Source organism: Macaca fascicularis, chromosome 15, assembly GCF_037993035.2.
Source record: "Macaca fascicularis isolate 582-1 chromosome 15, T2T-MFA8v1.1".
Lineage (NCBI taxonomy): Eukaryota > Metazoa > Chordata > Mammalia > Primates > Cercopithecidae > Macaca > Macaca fascicularis.
In genome coordinates this window covers 37500800-37523145 of record NC_088389.1, presented here as the reverse complement: position 1 = coordinate 37523145, position 22346 = coordinate 37500800, and the positions used below count along the sequence as shown (strand labels likewise).

The window sequence follows — 22346 nt, the reverse complement described above, 5'->3', positions numbered from 1 at the left end:
CCTATGGTGTTGCTAAACAACTCTAAACGGAGTCAGAAAAGGGTTATAGTCCCATCTTTGCCACTAACTCACCAAGAAAAAAAATTAAAATAGCTGTTTTACTGAGTGCCTACCACATGCCAGAACTGTGCCAAGGGCTTTATAAATCATGTAAAACTCATAATAACATATGAAGTCAAATTGTTAGAAAGCTCCTCCTTTTAATGAAATTAAATCTGCTCTGACAAACCAGGTTTTATTGTTACTATTAGCAGAATATTTAACAAGCACCTTCTACTTCTGAGAACCATTTCTGTCCTTTAGAGTCACTAAGGTCTATTTCTTGTCAACATGACAGCCCTACAAATATTTGAGTTCAATTACATTATGCCCCTTTGTCCAGGTTTCCTCTCTACGTCAAAAAAAAAGTTAGTTTTCTAACCATTCTTAATAATGACAATATAAGTAAATAATAATAGTAACTAACGCTTTCGAGCCTTTGCAGTGTGCCAGGACCCATGCCACATGCTTTCTTTACACATAGCCTGCACTCAGAAGGCAGGTCCACAAGTTATACAGTTCCTGGCTTTCTATGCTCACCATCCTGACTACACTCTGCTGAAATCACTCCCCTGTATCAATTTTCAACCTAATTATCCTATAACGCATGAATAACCAGCAAATAAATATGAGAAAATAGGTGCAACCTCATATATTTTTAAATGTACACAGCAACAACAGGATACCTGTTCTTGGTGTTTTGTTTGGTGGTGTCTGTGTGAACTACCAGCAGGCAGGAACTGAGCACCATGGTACCCAGCTGGTGAGGTTCTACACCAGAGCCAGCATCTTAAAAAGAAATCTGACAAACTCTATTAGAGCCTTCAAACTACTTATAGTCTTTTACAAATTAAAAGTTGTTGGGGGGCGGGGTAGAATAAATAAATAAATGAAAATAAATTACATGCCTATTGCATATTTATATCTGTCCTTTGACCTACTAATGACACATATCTGGGAATCAACTCTAAGGAAAAAAAAAACCTAAACACAGAAAAAGATTTGTGTCCAAAGACATTTATTAGAGAATTAAAAATGGCAAATCACTAGAAATAACCTACATGTCCAACAGCAGTGAGGCAGTTAAGTTTCAGCACATTCATAAGATGGGATGAGATGCTATGACATAATAGCAATTAGCAAGAACAGAAGACAAAGCTGCATTCCAGCAGAGGTATGTGCATACACATGTTCATACACACAAATAACAGAAGGAACACTTCCAAATGTTAATTAACTGTGTGCTTGTTTTAAAGTGACAGAAATAGGGGTAATTTATTCTCTCTGTTTTCCAAATGTTGGGGTAATGCTATGGGTTAATTAAATATTGGAGAAAAAATACTGAATTTTAAAAATAAAAATATTCTTGCTTTCCCCCCACCTTTTCTGATTTATAGGCTACTAGAGAACAGGAATCATACCCAGATCCCACTTTGCAAGTCATGCTGCTCAGGAAATGCTGTGGACAATATACGCATTTCTGGTTTGTTTCTGATTTGTTTCTCATCAAAGGAGAACCACACGTACTCCCAGAGAACCGCAGGCTCTGCTCTTTCCCATCTCACCCTCACCGTAACTCCATCTACTCCCTCAGCTAAGATTCCAGTGGGCACATCACCTTTCCCATCCCATTCTGGGGGATGATGGGGAGCTATGCTATAAAGAACAAGGCTATTCATGGGGAACATCAAATCGAAGTACAATATGATAAAAGACTCAACAAATCTGAGTCGGCTGATATTAAGATCTTAGGGTGGGAAAAGGAAAAAGCCGTTTTCTCCAAAGGACATAATGGGACATTTAACAGACTTTTGTTTTAAAGGGCAAATGAACAAACAAAACACACCATTTGTGTCTCAAATGAAGTTGGTGAAGAACGCTGCCTCGGAGGAAGCAAATCAGACTTGTTTCTCCCTAAATGGATCACAGATATTCTTAGTTTTCAAAATTATCTAGAGTCCTGGAGGCTAAGATCAATAACGTTCCCTCTCACAAAGAAAGAAGATGGCCAGAGTGCAGCATAAATACCTTTGAGCATTTCCCACTTTGAAGGCAGGAGGAGACAGCTTAAGGCTGACAAATCTTTCCCAAGAAATGATGTTGCAATGAATGTGAGTTCTCCATCTACCTGGCACTCCAGGTAGAGCAGAAGACAACCCCAACCAGGAAGATTCCAGTTTCATACACGAGGGACCCAAGTACATAAAGGCCCTACTACTGCACTTTATGGGAGAGCAGTTCTGGTCTTCCGAAACAACGCTAACACGCACATGAAGCAAGGTGCTTCCTACGGGAGAGTCGGGCCAAGATAGGGAATGAAGAGGGAAACAACATCACAGCTTCAGGGTCCTCCCATTGTGCAGCCCGGGTCCCAAACAGAGAAAATCAGAGCCAACAAATCACCAAGATCAGCACTGAGGCCCAGAAGTCATCAAGGTGAATAAGACTTCTTTCCTCTTTTCCCGGGTGGGTTGTGTGTATGTCAGTTTTTCAATGTTAATGTATTCATTAAGGCTGCATCCACACTATTCAAATTATCTGGGTGGTTTGGAAACTCTCCAGATCCCTCTGAGACCACATCACTCATCCAGATGTGTGCCATCTGCAGCACAGGTCCCAGGGCTGGACCAGAGTCAAAGCATCACAGTATATCGAATGTGTCCATGGAGACATGACTCGAACCTGAGGAAGCCTGTGAGCAGACCTGACAGCCTAGCGGGACTCTCAATAACCAGTTCACAACAAAGGGAATTTCAGTTAGAGATCTCCCCAGGAACAGATGCAGTCTTGAAAAACCTTTCAGGTTGTTATACATACATACATATATATAAATATATGGTTTGTATACATACATACATATATATGAATATATGGTTTTGATGAGTTTTTTTTTTTTTTTTTGAGACAGGGTCTCGCTCTATCCCCCAGGCTGAAGTGCAGTGGTGTAATCACAGCTCACTGCAGCCTCAACCTCCTGGGCCCAAGCGATCCTCCCACCTCAGCCTCCCAACGTGCCGGGATTACAGGCGTGAGCCACCATACCAAGCCAGTTGTTTTATTTTTGTAATCAGCACAGGACAACAAAAATGTTTCTTACCTCTGTTTGTTCTGTAGACACAAGTCTATCTGGAAACCCATTTCCCTGGAAACCCATGCAGGAGAGATCAAAAATGGTTTTCTTCAGATGCTGGTTGTCTGTATACAGCTCCTTCACTAGCTGTATGAGGTCACTGACCTAGGAGGTAAGAACAAGGACAGGGCTGTCCACCCAACAGGAGACTTCAGCTTCCCGGGGCCACAGCCCCAGACAGCCCTATTAAGCGACTCTTTGGCACCACGGTTATGGGGAATCAGGCTGATTCTAGCCCTCAGGATACCCTGCGCACAGTGACAAAAACACTGGCTTTAACATCTGACATACCAGTATTCTAATCCCAGAGCCATCACTTCAAGGCAAAAAGATCCTGGGCAAACTGCACAATCGAAGTCCCAGTTTCCTCATCTGTAGAGTTACTATGAGAACTGAACAGGATTGTGGTCACAGTGCACTGAAGGCCCTGGCACGGTCTAAGTGTTCAGTCAGTGACAGCTAATACTATCTCTCTCCTGCACTTGAGGTCCTCTGGAGGAAAAGTCTCCCAAGGCTAAAGTTTCTGAAACTGTATCAGAGTCTTACTTTTCACTAGTGACCTCCTCCTCTGCACACCTATCTGGCAATGCCAGTAATATTAACAGTTGTCAATTATGAAGCAATTTACGGCTAGTAAAACACTCCTACAAGCTTTAGTCAATCACTCCTTGCAAAAATCCTGAGGAGGTGAACAGGCTAGTGTGTCTATCTCCATTTTACAATGAGGACATGAAATACAAAGAAATTTAACTGCCAAAGTCCCACAGCTGGGGTGTCTAGAGAGCTAAATGAGACAGAACAATGGCCAAAGTGCCTAACCATATGGGAAAGAGCAGCTGCCTCTACACAGGCAGAGCTGGGCCTGGGTCTTGCGAGGCCAGACACATTAAGGAACCGAGCAGACACCACCTTGGTTTCCTGCAGGCTTCAAATCCCAACGGCCAGTAATTTTCCGAGGCTTCTTGATGGAAGCGATTATTAGCTCTTCAAATAACATGGAAATTCTCACCCTGAGTACACATAGTAGATATCCAATACATCAAAATATGAACAAAAATTGGATCTAATCCTCAAGGAGGTTCTAGTAGGAAGAACAAGACATTCTGAATTTACTAAGTGCCAACCAAGTGAACTACCTCCTGGCCTTACCACAGCCCCAGTAGGCACTAGCAGCAGCTATTATCATCTCTATTTTCTTCATCTTTAAAAACTAACGGCTGCCTCCATACTCCTTGCCCTATTCCTCCCAAAATACCCAAAATTTTATTCTCCTTGCTATTCCTTTGTTCTGTGCCTTACACAGGCTGTTTTCTCTTTCTCTGCTGAGAAAGTGGAGACCTGGGCAAACTCTGAATTTGTCCTTCAAAACCCACTTCAAGTCTCACTTCTGTTGAGAAGCTTCCCCTGATCAAGTAAGCTCACCCCGCCATCTCCCATACAGGCAATTAACCTCTCCTCTGCTATTTCTATACCTTGTACAGCTGCCCATACAGCAACCTTGCACCTCACGTTGCAATTACTTGTTTACATGCCTATCTCTTCTATCAGAATGTAAATTATTCCAAGACGGAAACTGAATCTCAGTCACACATACATGATAATTTTACAATAAACCAAACAGTCTCAAACCTCCTATTCCTAACAATGTTTTTTAGAACCTTGAAACACTAAACCACTCTAACCAGGCCACTGATCAACACAATGAAGAACATTTCCAGTTTAAAAAAAGATGTATCGATCAAACCTGGAACGTTATTCATTCAAAATGTATCCATTATGAGCTCCTATATGTGTGCCAGGCAACGGGAAATCAGAAATAAGTAAGACATAATCACTAAGTTTAAGATGTTCACAACCTAGCAAGGAAATATAGACAAATAACCACATAATTACAGATCAGTAAGAGAAGGACATCGATTTGGATTAGGTACAAAAAAAAGAGGGGAACAGCCTGAAGGAAAAGTGGCTAACTCTAAACGGAGGGGCCAGGGACCTTTTCTTCAACGAGATCAAGCCTGGCTGGGTTCTTAGGCCTGGGGAGTTTATCAGACACAAGGGAAGGTACTCCAGGTAATGGACACAGGAGGGGCACACACAACAAGGCAGAGAGGACAGGAAGGAAGGAGAGGGGCCTTCAGAATCTTAACCTTCATCAGGAACCCAAGATACAACAAACAATCTAACAAAAAGAAATGCACTAAAAGTTAATAGGTCAATACCTTTTTCTTAAGTTCTTCTTGAGAAAAATGTTCCACTTGAAACCGATTGTTTTCTTCAAGGCAAATACTTAGATAAGATGTTTGATCACTATAAAATGAAAATGATTCTTCTGCCCAAAAAAACAAAAGGTGGGGAGGGGGAAGAGAAAAGGAATATCAGAAACAGGTCCTCCCAAGACTGATCCCAGTGCAATCCATCCAAAGCAAAGTGAATGGGGGAGGTGGGGCGGCAGGGAGCATAGTACACAGAGGGGGCCTAAGGCACCACCTTTGGCGTAAAAGTAATTTTCCCTTTCTCAACAGGCTGATATTTCAATGTATGGTTTCATCTTAGGCCGTAGGTTTTCACTGTGGCCAACTGTGAATTATAATTTGCATATCAAGTATTGTGCCTGGAGACCATTCTGAATGGCACAAGAAAATGGTGATTTCAGTTTCAATGAGGGACTGATTCTGTTTAGGGGAAAATGCAGAAAAATTAGATGTGACCCACAAGGGCAGAACTCAAGGGAGATAAAAGTGTCTGATCTATTTTTTTTACGGGCCCCAGAACCCTCACGGGAAACCAGCATACTAAGTGCAGAAAGTGCCTGCTAGTGCTAAGACAGAAGAATCTCTGGTCACCGATGTAAGGATCTGCTTCCTCTGCAGCAAAGGTCAATTGTAATAGGAAGGGGAGAAGCAGGGGGCGGGGGGAAGATGTGTGTATATGTGTACTGAGCAAGGCATATCCACAAACAGTATCTCATTTAACACACACGTGTAAGAGTTGATACAACTAAAATACGGCACAGAATACTAGAAAGAGCTAAACTTAAAGGAAGATGCCTTGGCTCAAATCTGGGCACATCAACCCCCAGCTGAGCCTTGGTTTCTTCATCTGTAATATGAACATAATACCTACTCTACCTAATGAGATGACTGTGAGGGTCACAGGTGGAAAGTCAGGTGCCTAGCACTGTGCCTCGTACATAGCAGATGCTCAAGAGATGTCAAACCTACCACTGTTATCAATTTTTACCATATGTGTCAGGCACCAGGCTAGAGATACAGAAGGAAATCAGATACCAACCCGAACTTTGAAGGGCTCAAGTTCTACCAGGGGAGAGGGTCAAATCTTAATATTACTGTGAGGAACACAGAAAACATATGTCCCACAGGACCCTCATGTTGTAGCCCTCCTTTACTGCATATATAGCACTAAAAACAGTGCTTCAACCTAAAACAGCGTCTCACCCATATGTGTGTGTGGTCTTGGGCTCTCTGCAGTAGGTGCTGTGGTAGGCAGTACTCAGATGTTTTGGGCAGTGAGGGCTATAATCCCCCAGAAAAGGGGATTGCAAGTGCCCAGGGATATTTGGAACTAGAAGTATCAAACGATGCAGAAAACAGTAGAGGCAGCAAGGAAGCAATCCTGCACCCGACGTTCGGCAGAATTTAGTACAACTTCCTGGGCTCTTCTACTAGGAAGGCTAACATCAGCATGGTCACCACAAAAAGGATCTCCAGACGAAACCCCGTGTATGCTTCATCCCTTAACAAATATTTAGGACTCTGGTGAAGTTCAGTTCATGCCCTCCAAGTGGAAAAACCAAAGAGAAGCACATAGAATAAAGTGTGTACCTTCCCGCCTCCGAATTTCGCTGATCTGCTCCTCCAAGGTCTTCCGCAAATTCTGATATGAAAGCACATCCCGCTCCAGTTGCTTCCGCAGGGCAAAAATGTTGTTTAACTCAGCCTGCAGGTTGTTGATACTTGGTAAAACAAGACACCAGAAGTTTTAAAACAGACCTATTTGTACTTTTAGATGCAAAGCCCAGAAAGTGTTCCTGTGATTTTTATGTCATTTGTGTTTTTTTCTGGTTATAAAAGTAAATACAGGTTTACTATAGAAGATTTTAAATACAACAGTATAAAGAAAACAAAAATTACCAGGCTCCTACTACCAACTAACACACGGCAGACTGTATTTCCTTCCAATCTTTTCCCCTATGAGTAATTTACATGGCTGAAATAATACTAGACATACAATGCTGATATGCATTCCTCACTTCATAATTCCCTATATTTTTAGCAATTATTTGCAAACATCATTTTTAATGACCATATAATATTAAACTAGGTGAATGTCCTACCACTTACTTTAACTCATCCCCTATTAGTGGATACTTGGGTCATTTCCAAATTTTTGCTATAGGCATAACTAGGTGAAAATAATGTAATTCTCCAGTCCAGAACGTGTCTCTGTTCTGAACAATGCCCTGAGAGGGTTGGGTATAGAAAGGGAGGCTCCCCAGGGCCTGGGTGTCACTTGGACACCCAGGCTTCAGAAGAAAGGGAGACAGAGGACTCCTGCTGCACTCCTCAAAAGAGTCATATTGGAAGTAAGGGTAGGGGACAGGTGGGAAGAGAAAAAAATAAAGGAAGAGTGTGTCAACAATAAGAGGGAGAAAAGGACTAGTCTATTAGGGGCCAACGAAACTCCACTGTGATGGATTAACCACTCAGAAATGCATAGTATGAGTGGATTTTTATTCTGGGAGAGGAGACGTAGTGCTAAGCTGTACAGAGAGCTTGCGTGGACTAGAAGCCCAAAACCCAGAGCAGGCCAAGAAAATGCACACCTCCCAGAATTTGCATTAATCTTGGGGAGCCCTGTCCAACAGAACTTTCTCCAGTGATGGAAATATTCTATACCTTCACTGTCAACTACAGTAGCCACTAGCTATAGGTGCCTACTGAGCATTTAAAATGTGGCTAATGTACCAAGGAACTAAATGTTTCATTTTATTAAATTTACAGTAAGTTTAAATGTGAACAGCCACATGGCTAGTGGCTACTGAACTGGACAGTGCGGATCCATAGGAACGGCTTTGGACTCCTACTGATGTGCAATTGGCAGAGATCAGAACCACTTAAATCCAGCTCTCAGAAGAACATGGAGACCCCAGCTGACATCTGAATAGCATAAATAATGCTTCACTCTGCATCTCTGTGGTTAAAGCCTTGTTTGACATCCAGGTTGTTTTCTTAAGAAAGATTCCCAGCAATGCAATTACTGGGTCAAAGTATATGAACATTTTTAAGACTACTGAAACACATTAACAAATCAGACAGACTTCTTTTTTAGATACTAAGAGATCTATCACTCTCCATCCAGCGCCTATGGTTCCCTAAAAAGGTCCATCAATGCCATGAAATTATCTGCAAAAAATGAATGAATAGGAAGAGGGCCTATAAGCTTTCATCAGATTTTTCAAAAGGGATCAATAGCCCCCGAATGGTTAGAGGCAATTGTTCTAAATATGTGTGCCAGACTCCTCAAAGAAGCCCCACTTCTCCTTCAGAGACTTCCAGCTCCATCCATCGAACTGCACACATAAACCAACACACACTGGAAGGAAAATAAACCATGATGTCTAATCTTCTATGCTTGCTGCTTTGAGGACAGTTCATCGTGAAGCAGTCTTCATGCAAGGGAAAGGGCCCTACTAGCAACTTGTACCTAGTTCCATTTTAAGACAATCATAATGATCAATTTGTAAGGCTGATGAAAAACCTCACAGAGGTGTCACAGCACAGCACTCGCTTGGATGTGGTCATGCTGCAGAGGCATTTAACCAGGGGGAAAAAAGGAGGCTGTTTTAGAGACGCTTCTGTGATTAGGGCTGAGGAAAGCTAACTGCTTCACTCCCTCTTCCATTTTCTGACAGGGTGAAAAGTACACAGCTGCTGCTCCTGTGTCTGTCACTTATGTTTTCCCAACTTGAGAATCTTTTCAAGGTGTGAGGAGTTGGGAGAACAAAAGGTGCTTCACTCAGAAAAAAACAAAAACCTTCCTCTTCCTGAATTGGGGCAGGGCAGACAGGAGCAGAAACAAGGAGTCAGAGAGATCCAAGCTCAAAATAGCACGTTACCACTACTGAGCAAGCCAGTTCAACTAACTGAGTCCTGATTTCCTCACACAAAATGGGGATAATAATACCTTTGCTTTGCGATTGTTTTGAGGAATAAATGAGATGTTACATGGGAAAGACATTAGGACAGAGGCTAACACATATGAGACGCTCAACGAGCATCATTTCCTTCCTTCCACATACTCCAACAACTCCCATCCAGAAGATAATATTTATGAGCCAAGATTGCTGATTTTCATGAGTTACAGCAACGATAATCACCTGGAGATGATTTTGCCCCCACCCCCCAGGGGACACTTGCCCATGTCTGGAAACATTCTGCGTTGTTACAACTGGCATGGGAGGACCAGGTGTGCCGACCTTCCCATGGTAGAGGCAGGGGATTGCTAAACATCTTACAAAGCACAGGACATGCCCTCATGACAAAAAAATTATCCAGCCCCAAAGCCTCATATTGCTGAGGCTGAGACATCCTGAGTTAAAGGGAAACGGTGCTAGTCCTCAAGATGGGGAGTGTATCAGCAAGAACCTGGCTTGGGAGTCAAGGCGACCTGAGTACTGATAATCCTTCACTGTGGAACACTGGGTGATACACAGCGTCTTAGAATGCACATTTCCACTTCCGTAATTTGGGGATAATCCGCCAACTTCTAAGTGCTGCTGTGAAGAATAAAAATGTAAAAGTGAAAGGATCAACCACAATCTTACAATGAGTTTCCTCCCTTCTTGACCTTCCTTTCCAATTTTAATCATAGTACATCATCTGTCTCCAGGGTCATCCACCTTTCCTGCCAATTTCCAGAATGAACAGTGCTGGAGTTACAAAAAGGAGCTCTACCTTCCCTTAGCCCACATTCTGCCCTCTGGATATGCCAAGGTCTGAGGAATCAAAAACCTCCTGCAAACTAAGTTTCTGCATAATGGAATATTAAGACATATATAAGCTTTTCATGTTGTCATTATTCTTAAGAAATCTTACCATTTACTGAGTGCTTACTACATGCCAGGAAGTATTAGGTCTTTAAACAGTGTTCTCTCTAGTTTCAACAGAACCCTGTAAAGTAGGTAGATATCTAAGTAGGTAGGTAAGTAGGCAGACCAGCCAATCTCAATTTCACAAACGCACTGAGGCTCAGGGTGAGAAATTACTTACCCAGGAGCTCAGGGCTACTGAGTGGCACAGCTGAGATGTGGACCCAGGTCTGTCTCCTACTAAATGTATTACAAGTCTGAAGATGAACAGGAAACCTTTTAAGAATCCTTGTTAGTCCTGGTTAGTCCTTGTTAGTCTGAGTTAGCCCTGACCCGCCTCAGTCCCATCCAAGTTTTCATTCATTAAGAAAGAGCCTGTGAAACTTGGGAGCCCCTCATGAAGCTGAGAAGACTCAGGCACAACCATATCCACCCACAAGGCCTCTCAGTACCCAGAATCAACCTGGCTCCTATTCAGAGAAGCTGTGGGATTGAAATGAAATGTGTCCATTCCTCTGTGAGTTTCCACACATGACTCAACCCCCCACGCCACCTCCCCCCACACCACTCGCCAAGTGAAAATGACCAGCAGCTGAGGTTTCTTGAAAAAACTCACTTTCAGAGAGTGACGCCTACTCCCAGAATTTCAGCGGCATGTTTTCATTTTCCCTAAACTCATTTCCCATGAAAAAATCTGGAAATTAGCTCATAATTTAGAACACAGCGGGGAGGGGCATTCCTGCACAGAACATTTCCCAAGTGCCTACTCTGTACCAGGCCCTGGGGAGCCGAGACAGTAAGGTGGGACCCCTGCCCTGAGGTGAGGAGGCACAGCAGGCACAGACCTACATAAGGTGACCTCCCCACGCAGGGCAGAAACACAGAGGCAACTGTTCTGGGGATTAGCGGGGCCACTTGACAAAGGTAACATTCAAGCTAAATTCTAAAGGACTGGGAGGAGACAAAGTAGGGGAAAGGTTGAGAATAGAAGGGTAGGAAACACAGGTGAAGGTATAGCCCAGGGAACGATAAAGAGCTCACTATGGTGAGAGTAGAGGACATACAAGAGGGAGAAATGAGGGGTGATTCTTTTTTAACTTTTTATTATAGAAAAGTTTAGACATATATAAAAGGGGAAAAAAAAAAAAAAACTACTGTAATGAACTGCTCCCCGATCTACACATACCTCAGCCCCAACGATCAGAGAACCAGGGCCAATCTTGTTCTTTTGATATCCCCATCCTCCTCCTCAGCTTCTGCACAGTTTGGAAATGAATCCCAGACATCATACCTTTCAACTATACCCATCCCACTGTGTAGAGAGTGGTGGCCAACACTTGTAATCCCAGCACTGTGGGAGGTGGAGGTGAGTGGATGCTGAGGTCAGGAGATCGAGACCATCCTGGTTAACACAGTGAAACACTGTCTCTACTAAAAATGCAAAAAATTATCCGGGTGTGGTGGTACGTGCCTGTAGTCCCAACTACAGGAGAATCGCTTGAACCTGGGAGGCGGAGGTTGCAGTGAGCAGAAATCACACCACTGCACTCCAGCCTGGGCAACAGAGCAAGACTCAATCTCAAAAAAAAAAAAGGATTTCTCAATTCTGAGAAATCCCTGAGGCCAACCCTGCGTGTACAGATACGTGGACAGAGGCCCAGAGCAGCACTTGCCTGTGGACACAGAGCTAGAAAGTGGGAGAGCCAGGGCTAGAACAAGGCCTCTCAATCCTAGAGTTGGCTCTCCCCACCACACCTTGCTGGCAGCAACTCATTTCAGCAATTCTGCAGAGACAGGGAGACTTGTTTGAGTCCCAGGGTTCTGTCACTTGACATCTGCATGACTTTGAGCAAGTAACTTACCCTATCTTAGTTTTCATGACCTTATAGAAAACAGGGATAGCATTATTATTACTTCACAGAAAGGCTGTGAGGATCATATGAGATAATACACAAAGAAGCACTTTCTAAATATACAATAAAGTATTTTTAAAACCTGAGTAATCATGATTTTAAAACCTAAGTAATCAATTTTGTTGCCAAAAATCAGACAATTCTTGATAGAAAACAGGTGCATGTGACTATTAAATAGTGCAATCGCCACCCAAGCTTTATAAGCTCCATAAGCAAACTGGCAGGGCGTTGCTGCCTTAGAGATCACCAGCACTGATTGAAGGGGTGCGTGTGTGTGTGTGTTCGCATTCACATGTATGATGTCCAGACAGAAACCCTTACCTGTCTGATTCCTGCAGAGATTTGACCAGATGGGTATAGATGTCCTGCTCTTTCTTTAAGACCTGAATCAGCTCTTGATAGTCTGATGATTGTTTCTCTTCCTGGAAATGACAAAGGGCATTTGACATTAAGGGAAGAATTTTGAAAGAGTACATCCTTATATTATGCAAACATACGTAGCTAGTCCCAGTTTTTAAAACCAAAGGAAGGTGAGGCCCTGTGCCTGGCTCTGGCTCAGGCCACAGTCAGAGAGCACCACCTTCAGGAGGAGTGGGGAATGACTGTCCATCACTTATCCCAGAACGAAGCTGAGAGCTGAGCTTCCAATACTGCTTCCAACAGCTGCTAGGAAGACGCATCAGTTATGGGATTAGCCCATCGTGAGACTGTCATCCCTCAGAGCTACTGGTCACCATTTCTACAACACTACAAAAAAATGTCTTTCCATATTCACTGTTGCTCCAAAGAAGAGAAATTCACAAACCAAAACCTGGCAAGTACTGGGGACTAGGGATTTAGTGACAGTCAAGTAGAAGAGGTCAACTGAGGCATTCTTGGGAGGCATCCAGAGCACAGTGATGATTAAGAGATCTGAGTTGGATCTCTGCCACTTACTGGAGGTATGATCTTGGGTAAGTAGCTTAACAAAACTCTTTGAGCTTCAGTCTCCTCATTTATGAAATGGGGATGTCATTTTATGAATTCACATTCACAAATGTGAAATTTTTTAATGTTCAAAATTTGGTTCTGCCACCTACCAGTTCTGAGACTCTGGGAAGTTACTTATTAGGAGCCTTGGTATTCTCACCTGTAAAACTGGTGGACAATTACCACTGCCTTGTGGAGTTATGGAGCAGATGAAATATAAACTGTACTGTAAGGAATCAGGGATACCTGGAGAAATTGCTGATTCCCATATTAGGACAAGGAAAATCAGGAACAACAAAAGATATGTGTATAGTATTTTATTGTGCCAAAATATGAGGAAGTGCTTATAGAACAGTGGTTGCCAGGGGCTGGAGGGATGAGGATATGGGAGATGTTGGTGAAAGGGAACAAAGTTTTAGTTATGCAAGATGAATAAATTCCAGAGATGTAATACACAGCATGATGACTATAAGTAACAATACCCTGGCCAGGCACAGCGGCTCACATCTATAATCCCAGCTCTGTGGGAGGCCAAGGTGGGAGAATCACTTGAGGCCAGGAGTTCAAGATCAGCCTGGGCAACATAGTGAGACCCCATCTCTATAAAAACATAAAAAATAAAAACATGCGCAGGATATGGTGGCATGCCCCTATAGTCCCAGCTACTTGGGAGGCTAAGAGAGGAGGATCCCTTGAGCCCAGAAGTTTGAGGCTGCAATGAGCTAGAATTATGCCACTGCACTGAAGCCTGGGCAACAGAGCAAGACCCTGAAATAACAAGCAAACAAACAAAAAAATACTGTATTTTACACTTGAAACGTGCCAAGAAGGTAGAGCTTAGGTTTTTTCATCACAAAAAAAGGTAGCAACGTGAGATGATAGATATGCCAATTAATTTGATTATGGTGATCATTTCACAATGTGTGTGTATATATATATATCTCAAAACATCTAGTGTACCTTAAATATATGCAATTTTAATTTGTCAATTATAACTCAAAGCTGAAAAAATTTTTTAAAGAAATGCTTATAATGATGGAATGTTGTCAAAAGGACACACACAGCCAGTTTGGAAAGGCTCCCACAAGCAAAATCTGTGGATGATTTGAGCATTTAAATAAATAATGAGTAATGGTTTATAATCCACTGATAATAACTGATAGTAACAGATTATAATCCACCAAATAAAATAGGAATTCATAAATCCATACTGATATGAATAGGAGGGGAAAAGAGTAGGTTTTTCTTTGTAGAAAAATGATGACTAATAAGTGTAGAAAGAATGAGGGAATTAGAAAAATCACCCTTCGCCAGCCATCACAGTAATAAATAATTACCAAGAAACACAAAAGGATGCTAAACTAGTAAGTAAAAGTTTGAAGACCAAGATATTTACATAGACTCAAAACACCTCCCCCAAAATATTTATTAAATACAAAGGGAAAAAAGCATAACTAGACAGTCAAGACACCTGGCAGACACTATCTTGATAAAGTTATCAAAGTTAGCATGGCTAGTAATGGGGCAAATCCAACTGTGTACCATTAGACAGGACACAATGAGAAGAATACAGCATCGCTACCATGATATTCCTGCCAAAGATGCATAAACTGAATCTAATCAGCAAGAAAACACCAAACAACCCAAACTGAAGGGACATTCTTGCGGTATAACTGGCCTGGGCACTTCAAAAGTGCCAAGGTTATGAAAGTCAAGGAAAGATTTTAGAACTGCTCCAAACTAAAGACTAAAGAATCATGACTATTAAATGCAAGGCATGATCCTAAATAGGATCCTTTTGCTACAAAGGGTGTTATTGAGACAAGTGATGAAATTCGAATGAGTCTGAGGATTAGAAGGTAGTGTTGAAGGAAATTAGTCCAGGCTAATTTCCTGGTTGTAGTGGTTGGGCTGAGGTTATACAGGAGAATGTTGCTGTTTATAAGAAATACACACTAGCACATTCAGAGGGGACAAGGCTTCACATTGGCAACTTTCAGAAGGCTCAGAAAAAATACAATCCTTTATTTTTGTACTTTTCTACAAATTTAAAACGATTTCAAAATAAGAAAAAGCGTTAAAATGAAGTTAATGCATACAGAATATCCAGCACAGTGCCTATCACCAACTAAGTGCTCTCTAAATGCTGGAGGCGGATGTTCAGTTCGTGAAGAAACTGGGGCTGCAAACAGCCTTTGTAGTTCACATTGACTTGCGTTTTCTCCTAAAGCTAAGATACCACCTACGACAGGGGTTTTCAACCTGATTAAAATTTACAGGCTGAAGGAATATGAGCAAGGGAAAAAAATTACATCTCTATTTCCACTAACCTCTAACTGAAATTTAGCATTACCTTCAATTATGAATTGAAGGAATACTGCTATTGCTACAAACCATAGTAATACTAGTGGTATTACCTTGACTTTGTCATCAAAAGAAATAGTTATTTTGTATATATTGCAGATATCTCAAAATATTCATTCTTATCACTACTTCATAACTACGGTAGTTACTTATACTCACCACCATATCTTACTATTTAACATATTAATAAGGAAGCACCATTTCCATAGCATAATTTATATTTTGATAACCTAATTTCAAAATATTTGGTTTCCTTTAGAATCTTACATATATATTATATGCATTTAAACAGTTTTTCAAGATAGGGGTCTCTGGCTTCAGTAGATTCCCAACAGGATGCAGAGGGCAAAAAAGGTGAAGAAGCCCTGATCCAGGGGAATACTGTTATGCTTCCAATCCTGACAAAACAAGGCCAAGGCACCACCTGCCAATTAAAGCTTTTAAATGCTAAACCACCAGTCTGGTCATGATAAGTTAGTCATCCAGACTGCTGGAAATGTCAGGCCCTTTTGTAAATCATGCCACATGTCACTGGCACAAGGAGTTCCCAAATGCCTTTTGTACACAACAACAGAATCATGTGGGATTCTCTCAGCTCCCACCTGCACACAACCACGTGTGCAGCCAGAGGACCTCAGAGAAGAGTGGGAAGGATTTAAAGAGGACGTCAAGACCAAGGAGGCTCTCCAGGACCAGTACGCCAGCCACCATGCTAAGTGCATTCCAGGCATTTTCTCATTTAATCTTCACAATGACCCAATGTGCTTACGTGTTACTACACTCCCTATTTTAGAGATGAGGAAACTGTGACACAGAAGGCTGTTCATGCTGAAGGTCAGGATGGTGAGGCCAGGTGTGGGCTTCAAGGCCCATTCTCTTCAGCCCACCCATCACTACCCTATAATAGATGCCTTAAATATAATGCATCTGGGTGCTTGGCAAGGGTAACATCATCACTGTCAGCCACATAAAGGCCAGCCAAAGAAAATAAGAAAAGCCAGTGACAAAATAAGAAAATCTATTGTTTCTTGAGCACCTAGCATGAGTGGCAGTGATGATTAAGAATGTGTGACTTTATGAACTATGCGACCTTGAACAAGTTATTCAACCTCTCTATGTCAATATTCTTTTTCTTTCCTTTTTTTTTTTTTTTTTTTTCAGATGGAGTCTTGCTCTGTCACCCAGGCTGGAGTACAGTGGCGCAATCTCTGCTCACTGCCACCTCCACCTCCTGGGTTCAAGCAATTCTCCTGCCTCAGCCTTCCAAGTAGCTGGGACTACAGGCGCACGCCACCACACCCAGCTAATTTTTTGTATTTTAGTAGAGACGGGGTTTCACCGTGTTGTCCAGGCTGGTCGTGAACTCCTGAGCTCAGGCAATCCTCCTGCCTCAGCCTCCCAAAGTGCTGGGATTACAGGCGTGAGCCACCGTGCCTGGCCTGTATGCTAATATTCTTACCTCTAAGTAGTGGTAATAATTCTACATACGTCCTGGAGCATAAAAGAGATTAAATGAGTTAATCCAGACAAAGTTCTCAGAATGATGCCTGGCGTGAAGCAAACATTTGATAAATGTCAGCTGTTACCATCATTCTTATGCTCCAAGTGCTATACTAGCTACTGACATATTATCTCTAGTTGCCACAGCATTCCAGGGAACTTCTCATTTTTCAGATGATGAAACTGACTCTGTAGGAGCAGAAGTAACTTGTTAGAGTCCACTAAGCTAGTAACTGGTAAAGTCAGAATTTGTGCCTAAGTATGTAACTTCAAAGCCAACCAAGAAAGATTGGGGAAAAAAACAGTAAACATGGATTTCTGATGGATGGCACAGACACTCCAGGAATGTATACCTGTAAGACCCAGTATCTTAACAGGACCTCTGCAGGCTGGCTGTTAGTCCTACGGGAGGACAGCCCACTGCCTGCCACACCAGGGCCTGGATCTCAGTTCAGGCTCTTTTCTTCTTTCTGGCAGCTATTCCAAAGGTTCCTCAGAATTTTCAGGACACCACTCTCCTCAGCTCCTGCCCTTGCATCTCACTGGAACTGGGAAATCCCTCCACCAGAGTCCCAGGGGGGATGCCTATCCCCCCGAGACCCAGTGCTGTCATTTACCATTCTCCACTGGCACACTCGAGAGCACTTTACAGGATCTGCTCAGGCCAAACCTCATCAGGAAGCCCTTCCTTGACTGACAAAGATGTCCTCCTCCAGCCCCCAGAGCTGGCATGCCAGCCACCTGTTTACAAGGCTGAGGGCTCCTGGCAAGCAACAGTGTCCTGAGCTAGGCACAGTGTCTGGCACAAATCAAACGCTGCCACAAATAATTGCTAAACTGATGATTAAGTAGGTAAGAGGGGAACTCAGAGACCGATATGAATCTTAAGAGCAGAGATTCCTGGGGATATTTTGCATAATGGAAGTCAGAGTGAGTCAACGTCTTCCTAGAAGCAAATTGCTTACCCATGTTAAATAAATGAACTCTTTGAAGCCATTTGGGTCCCATTTCATCAATCACCTATTCCCCTGTGTTGAATCATGCCCCATTAGAATGAAGTCATTTGGCTCCCTCAGCAGAGCTGACAAACCAGTAGATCTCCTCGGCACACAGGCAGGCGGCCAGGATGCCCAGAGGGGAGTCATGAGAAGCACCTGCTCAGCAGGAGCAACCAACCCCCACTCTCCCCTCTCCACCCAGCCCCTCCAAACAAAAAGCAACCCAGACAGTAGGTCTCTCAGTGCAGAGAAGACTCATCACTGCTGCACATCTGCTGAGTGTCTGGCTCTGCGATGTGTTCTCCATGGCCCTTGGAATGACCACCTCGCTCACCCCATTCCCCTGCCTCACCTGAGAACTGTCCCTACAATACAGGGGTGAGTCCCAAGAAGACTCCTCTCCTTTGTAAGCCAGGCCCTGGGCTCACTTGCTAAACCAGTACAGTTCTCTCCCAAGAACTGAAAGATTTAAACCAAGACACCAGACAGCTGGGAGTCTCGGGGTCTGTGTCATGTCACCGACAGAGCCCTAGAGTCTGGGACTTCTGTGGTTGAGGTCCATGGTGCTGCCCCAGTTTCACCCTCCCCAAAGTGTGGCTGCTCAAGTCTTGCCTGGCATCTGTGACAGCCTCAAGTCTGCTCCCAATCAATATTCCCTTTCATGGTGGTTGTGCTCAAACTATCCAACGTGAGGTTCTGTGGCCTGCAACCAAAAGAACCTTAACTAATCCACTTCCATTATTTCTAATCCTCTCAAAAGGCAGGCATGTAACTGTCCACTTCACAGATGAGGAAAGTGAGTTTCAGAGGCATTAAGTGAGTTGCCCAAGATCACAGACCTAGTGAGTAGTAGGACTGGCATTCTGACGCCAAAGTCGGGCATTTTCTACTTTACCGTAGTTTCCTTAATGACTTGAAGGAAACACATGTAACGTGCAGACCACATCTAAAGAGACAGCAGACCTGTAATGAGAAAGCTTAATGGATCACTTCTTGGTAATCAGGCAATTTAGAGGCCTGGTAGGTAGATGGGGTCTATTTCAGTAGCTATGTCACAGCCCTGCAACAAAGACATTAATTTTAATACTCGGAAAATTCAGCAGCGATGTCCCAACCATGTCAATAACCAAGCTATCAATCTCTGGCTGCAGTAAGTTAAATATGGTCAGTGTGTTGTGCTCTCTATTCTTCAATTCCCTAGTCATCTAGCATTAATTCTCAGGATCACACAATGATTAGAAGGAAAACAGACTGCTCAGAGTCTATGGAGACATGATCATAGCCTCAAGTTCTTTCTAGAAATGGGCAGAGGATGAAGTCTAAACCAACACAAAATAGCCAAGGGCACAGCAGAATAAATTCACATTTTCTACAAAGAAAGAACTATGATCTGAAAAGCACACCTTTCTTGGGGCCGGGGGAGTGGGGGGTACGACTGTAAGGCTGCAACAGTTGGGATTTCTTAAAGTGACAGCAGAAATTTACAATTCTTAAGTGATCACTTAAAATCCTTTTGTTGCTGTTGTTTTGTTTTTTAAAAAGACTGGGTCTCAGCCAGGAGAGGTAGCTCATGCCTGTAATCCCAGCAATTTGGGAGGATGAGGCAGGAGGATCACTTGAGGTCACGAGTTTGACACCAGCCTGGCCAACGTGGTGAAACCCTGTCTCTACCAAAACTACAAAAAAATTAGCCAGGCATGGTGGCACATGCCTAGAATCCTAGATACTTGGGAGGCTGAGGTGGGAGAATCACTTGAACCCGGGAGGCGGAGGTTGCAGTGAGCCAAGATCATGCCACTGCACTCCAGCCTGGGTAACAGAGCAAGACTCTATCTCAATAAATAAATAAATAAATAAATAGACTGGGTCTCACTCTGTGACCCAGGCTGGAGTGCAGTGGCACGATCATAGTTCACTCCAGCTTCAAACTCCTGGGCTCAAGCAATCTTCTTGCCTCACTCCTGAGTAGCTGCGACTACAGGCATGCACCACTATGCCAACCTGATTTTTATAATTTTTTTTTTTTTTTTTTTGTAGATGCTGGGGTCTTACTAGGTTGCTAAGACAGGTCTCCAACTCCTGGCCTCAAACAATCCTCCTGTCTCAGCCTCCCACAATGCTAGGATTACAGGTGTGAGCTATGATGCCTGGCCAGTAAATCTCTATCTACAATTTGCAATTCATCTTGCAGAACACAATTAAAGCCTTTGCTAAAATACTTAGGTATTTGACACAGTAATTTAAATATCACCAGGATCTGAATATTACCAAAATGCCAGCCAGTACCTTTATATTTCTGGTCATATGAAGTACATCACCTAGCACAAAAAAACTAAAAACAAAATGATAAAACTGAAATTTTAAAATACGCAACCTGTCCAATAAATTTATAAACATTTTGTTCAATATTTACATAATTTTTTTGGGGGGGGAGGAGTCTCGCTCTGTCGCCAGACTGGAGTGCAGTGGCACAATCTCGGCTCACTGCAACCTCCGCCTCCCGGGTTCAAGCAATTCTCCTGCCTCAGGCTCGTGAGTAGCTGGGATTAAGGGCACGCACCACCACACCCAGCTAATTTTTGTATTTTCAGTAAAGACGGGATTTCACCATGTTGGCCAGGATGGTCTCGATCTCTTGACCTCGTGATTCACCTGCCTCGGCCTCCCAAAGTGCTGGGATTACAGGAGATACTTTTTACATGACTAAAATGTGATTCAAAATAGCATTTTAGTTTAACTAAATACATTCATAGTAATGAAGATATTTCCATCTAAAATAACCTGATGAGCTGCTATCTTGGTGTGAAACAGACTATGCCTTATATTACAGGTTAATGTGAATCTTAGCCAACTAAAGTTGGTCAAAATCAAATTAACTAAACGCTAGTTAGAATCACAAAATATTAGCCCTCTGAGATTTAGTTATAAGACTTGCCCCAGGTTACGTAAGTGAAATGACAGAGTCAACAGAGAGAAATCCAGGCCTCCAGATTGCTGGCCCAGCCCAAGGGCTCCACAAGTCCACGCTGATGCTCTCAAGAGAAACGGCAAAATGCAAATACACAAACGGTCAGAATTAAGAAACAGCTCCAACTGCTCAGCCAATGATACCCCCAGGACAAGCTCTGATACTGAGCAGATACGCAGCACAGTGGCTAGCACTGGTTGCTAAAATACTGAAATACTTCCACACCGGTTGGAAAATAAACCCTGGTCCATCCACTCCAACCACGCTAGCTGCCCTGGTCCCTCCCTAGGGACCTCCCAGGAGGTCCCTAGTAGTTTTTAAACTACAGGGTTTGTGCCTGGCACAGGAGCAGGCCTCCAGGTCCCCACTCCAGCCCTAGTGCCCAAGTCTTTTCTGAAGGCTGATGCCCATGCTGTACCAGTTGTTAATTATTTTGAGAATCACCCTTCACAAACCTGCAAGTCACAATCAGAGCCATTCATCAGAAAACTAATTTGCATAAGAGTTCTCTATCTTCCAAATGTATGAACTTAATTTAAGCCAGTTTTTTTTTTTTTTTAAGTTAATTCTTTTCCTTTCCCATATCTGGCTGCCTGGTTGCATTATTCATTCATTCACTCAACAAATATTTACACAGCCAGGCAACAGGCTGAACACTGGGATTTGGAACATGTGCCAGTTCCCTACCCCAGAAGTGCCTGCCCATGGTGCTATATGGGAGCCCAGGTGAGGGGAAGCAGAAGGGTGGATCCCATAACTCCAATGTACAGAGTAAGTGCCATGAGGGGCACTTACTAGAGGGGACCGCACTACTAAGCAGGATCAGGAAAGACTCCAGAGAGAAGGTGACACTAAGAAGGCACCTGCAGAGATGTTCAGGAGTTAGCATGTAAACAAGGAAGGAAAAATCATTCCAAGCAGATGGAACTACACATGCAAAGACACAGAGAGGTACAAACATGGTGTTTTCAGGAATCTATAAGAAATTTGCTATTGCTGGAGATGAAAGAAAATGAGATTGGAAAGATGATTTGGGGCCAGATAAGGAAGGGCCTGCTGTGCCATTTTTTGTGTGAATTTAAACAGGAACACTTACAAAACACTTGGGATTACATAGTTCTTAAGAGGTGAGCCCTGATAGAGCAAATGAGGCTTCTGGTTCAACAAGCTGTGATTTCTCAGTTTCGTGTGCAGTGCAAAGACTAATACTCAGTTGAAGGATATTAATCTGTAACGTGGTAGGCTAAGAACTCCTCCTCCTACCTGTTGTAGGCTCAATTATCAACAAGAAGGCATTTGAGGATCTCTAGATCAAAGGAGTTATCAAGTATGTTTCAAAAAAGTATATGAATCCATT

General features: G+C 42.9%; 1 protein-coding gene across 13 annotated transcripts in view; it reads right to left on the bottom strand.

The window, feature by feature from the left end:
• The window catches only part of CDK5RAP2 (CDK5 regulatory subunit associated protein 2), a 190831-nt gene that overhangs the window by 79507 nt on the left and 88978 nt on the right, over positions 1 to 22346 (bottom strand). For 9 of the 13 annotated variants that reach the window (XM_074016695.1, XM_005580931.3, XM_065530143.1 and 6 more), the window contains exons 15-18: positions 12512 to 12612; positions 7012 to 7142; positions 5389 to 5498; positions 3137 to 3274 (exon numbers count right to left, since the gene is read on the bottom strand). Coding sequence is in view for 11 of the 13 variants with exons in the window: in XM_005580931.3 (XP_005580988.3) it covers positions 3137 to 3274; positions 5389 to 5498; positions 7012 to 7142; positions 12512 to 12612 (480 nt within the window). In the remaining 2 variants the exon portion in view is untranslated. Of the gene's footprint in view, positions 1 to 3136; positions 3275 to 5388; positions 5499 to 7011; positions 7143 to 12511; positions 12613 to 22346 lie in introns of those variants that run through there. The other 4 variants (XM_045373736.2, XM_065530144.1, XM_065530147.1 and 1 more) reach the window with 2 other exon arrangements.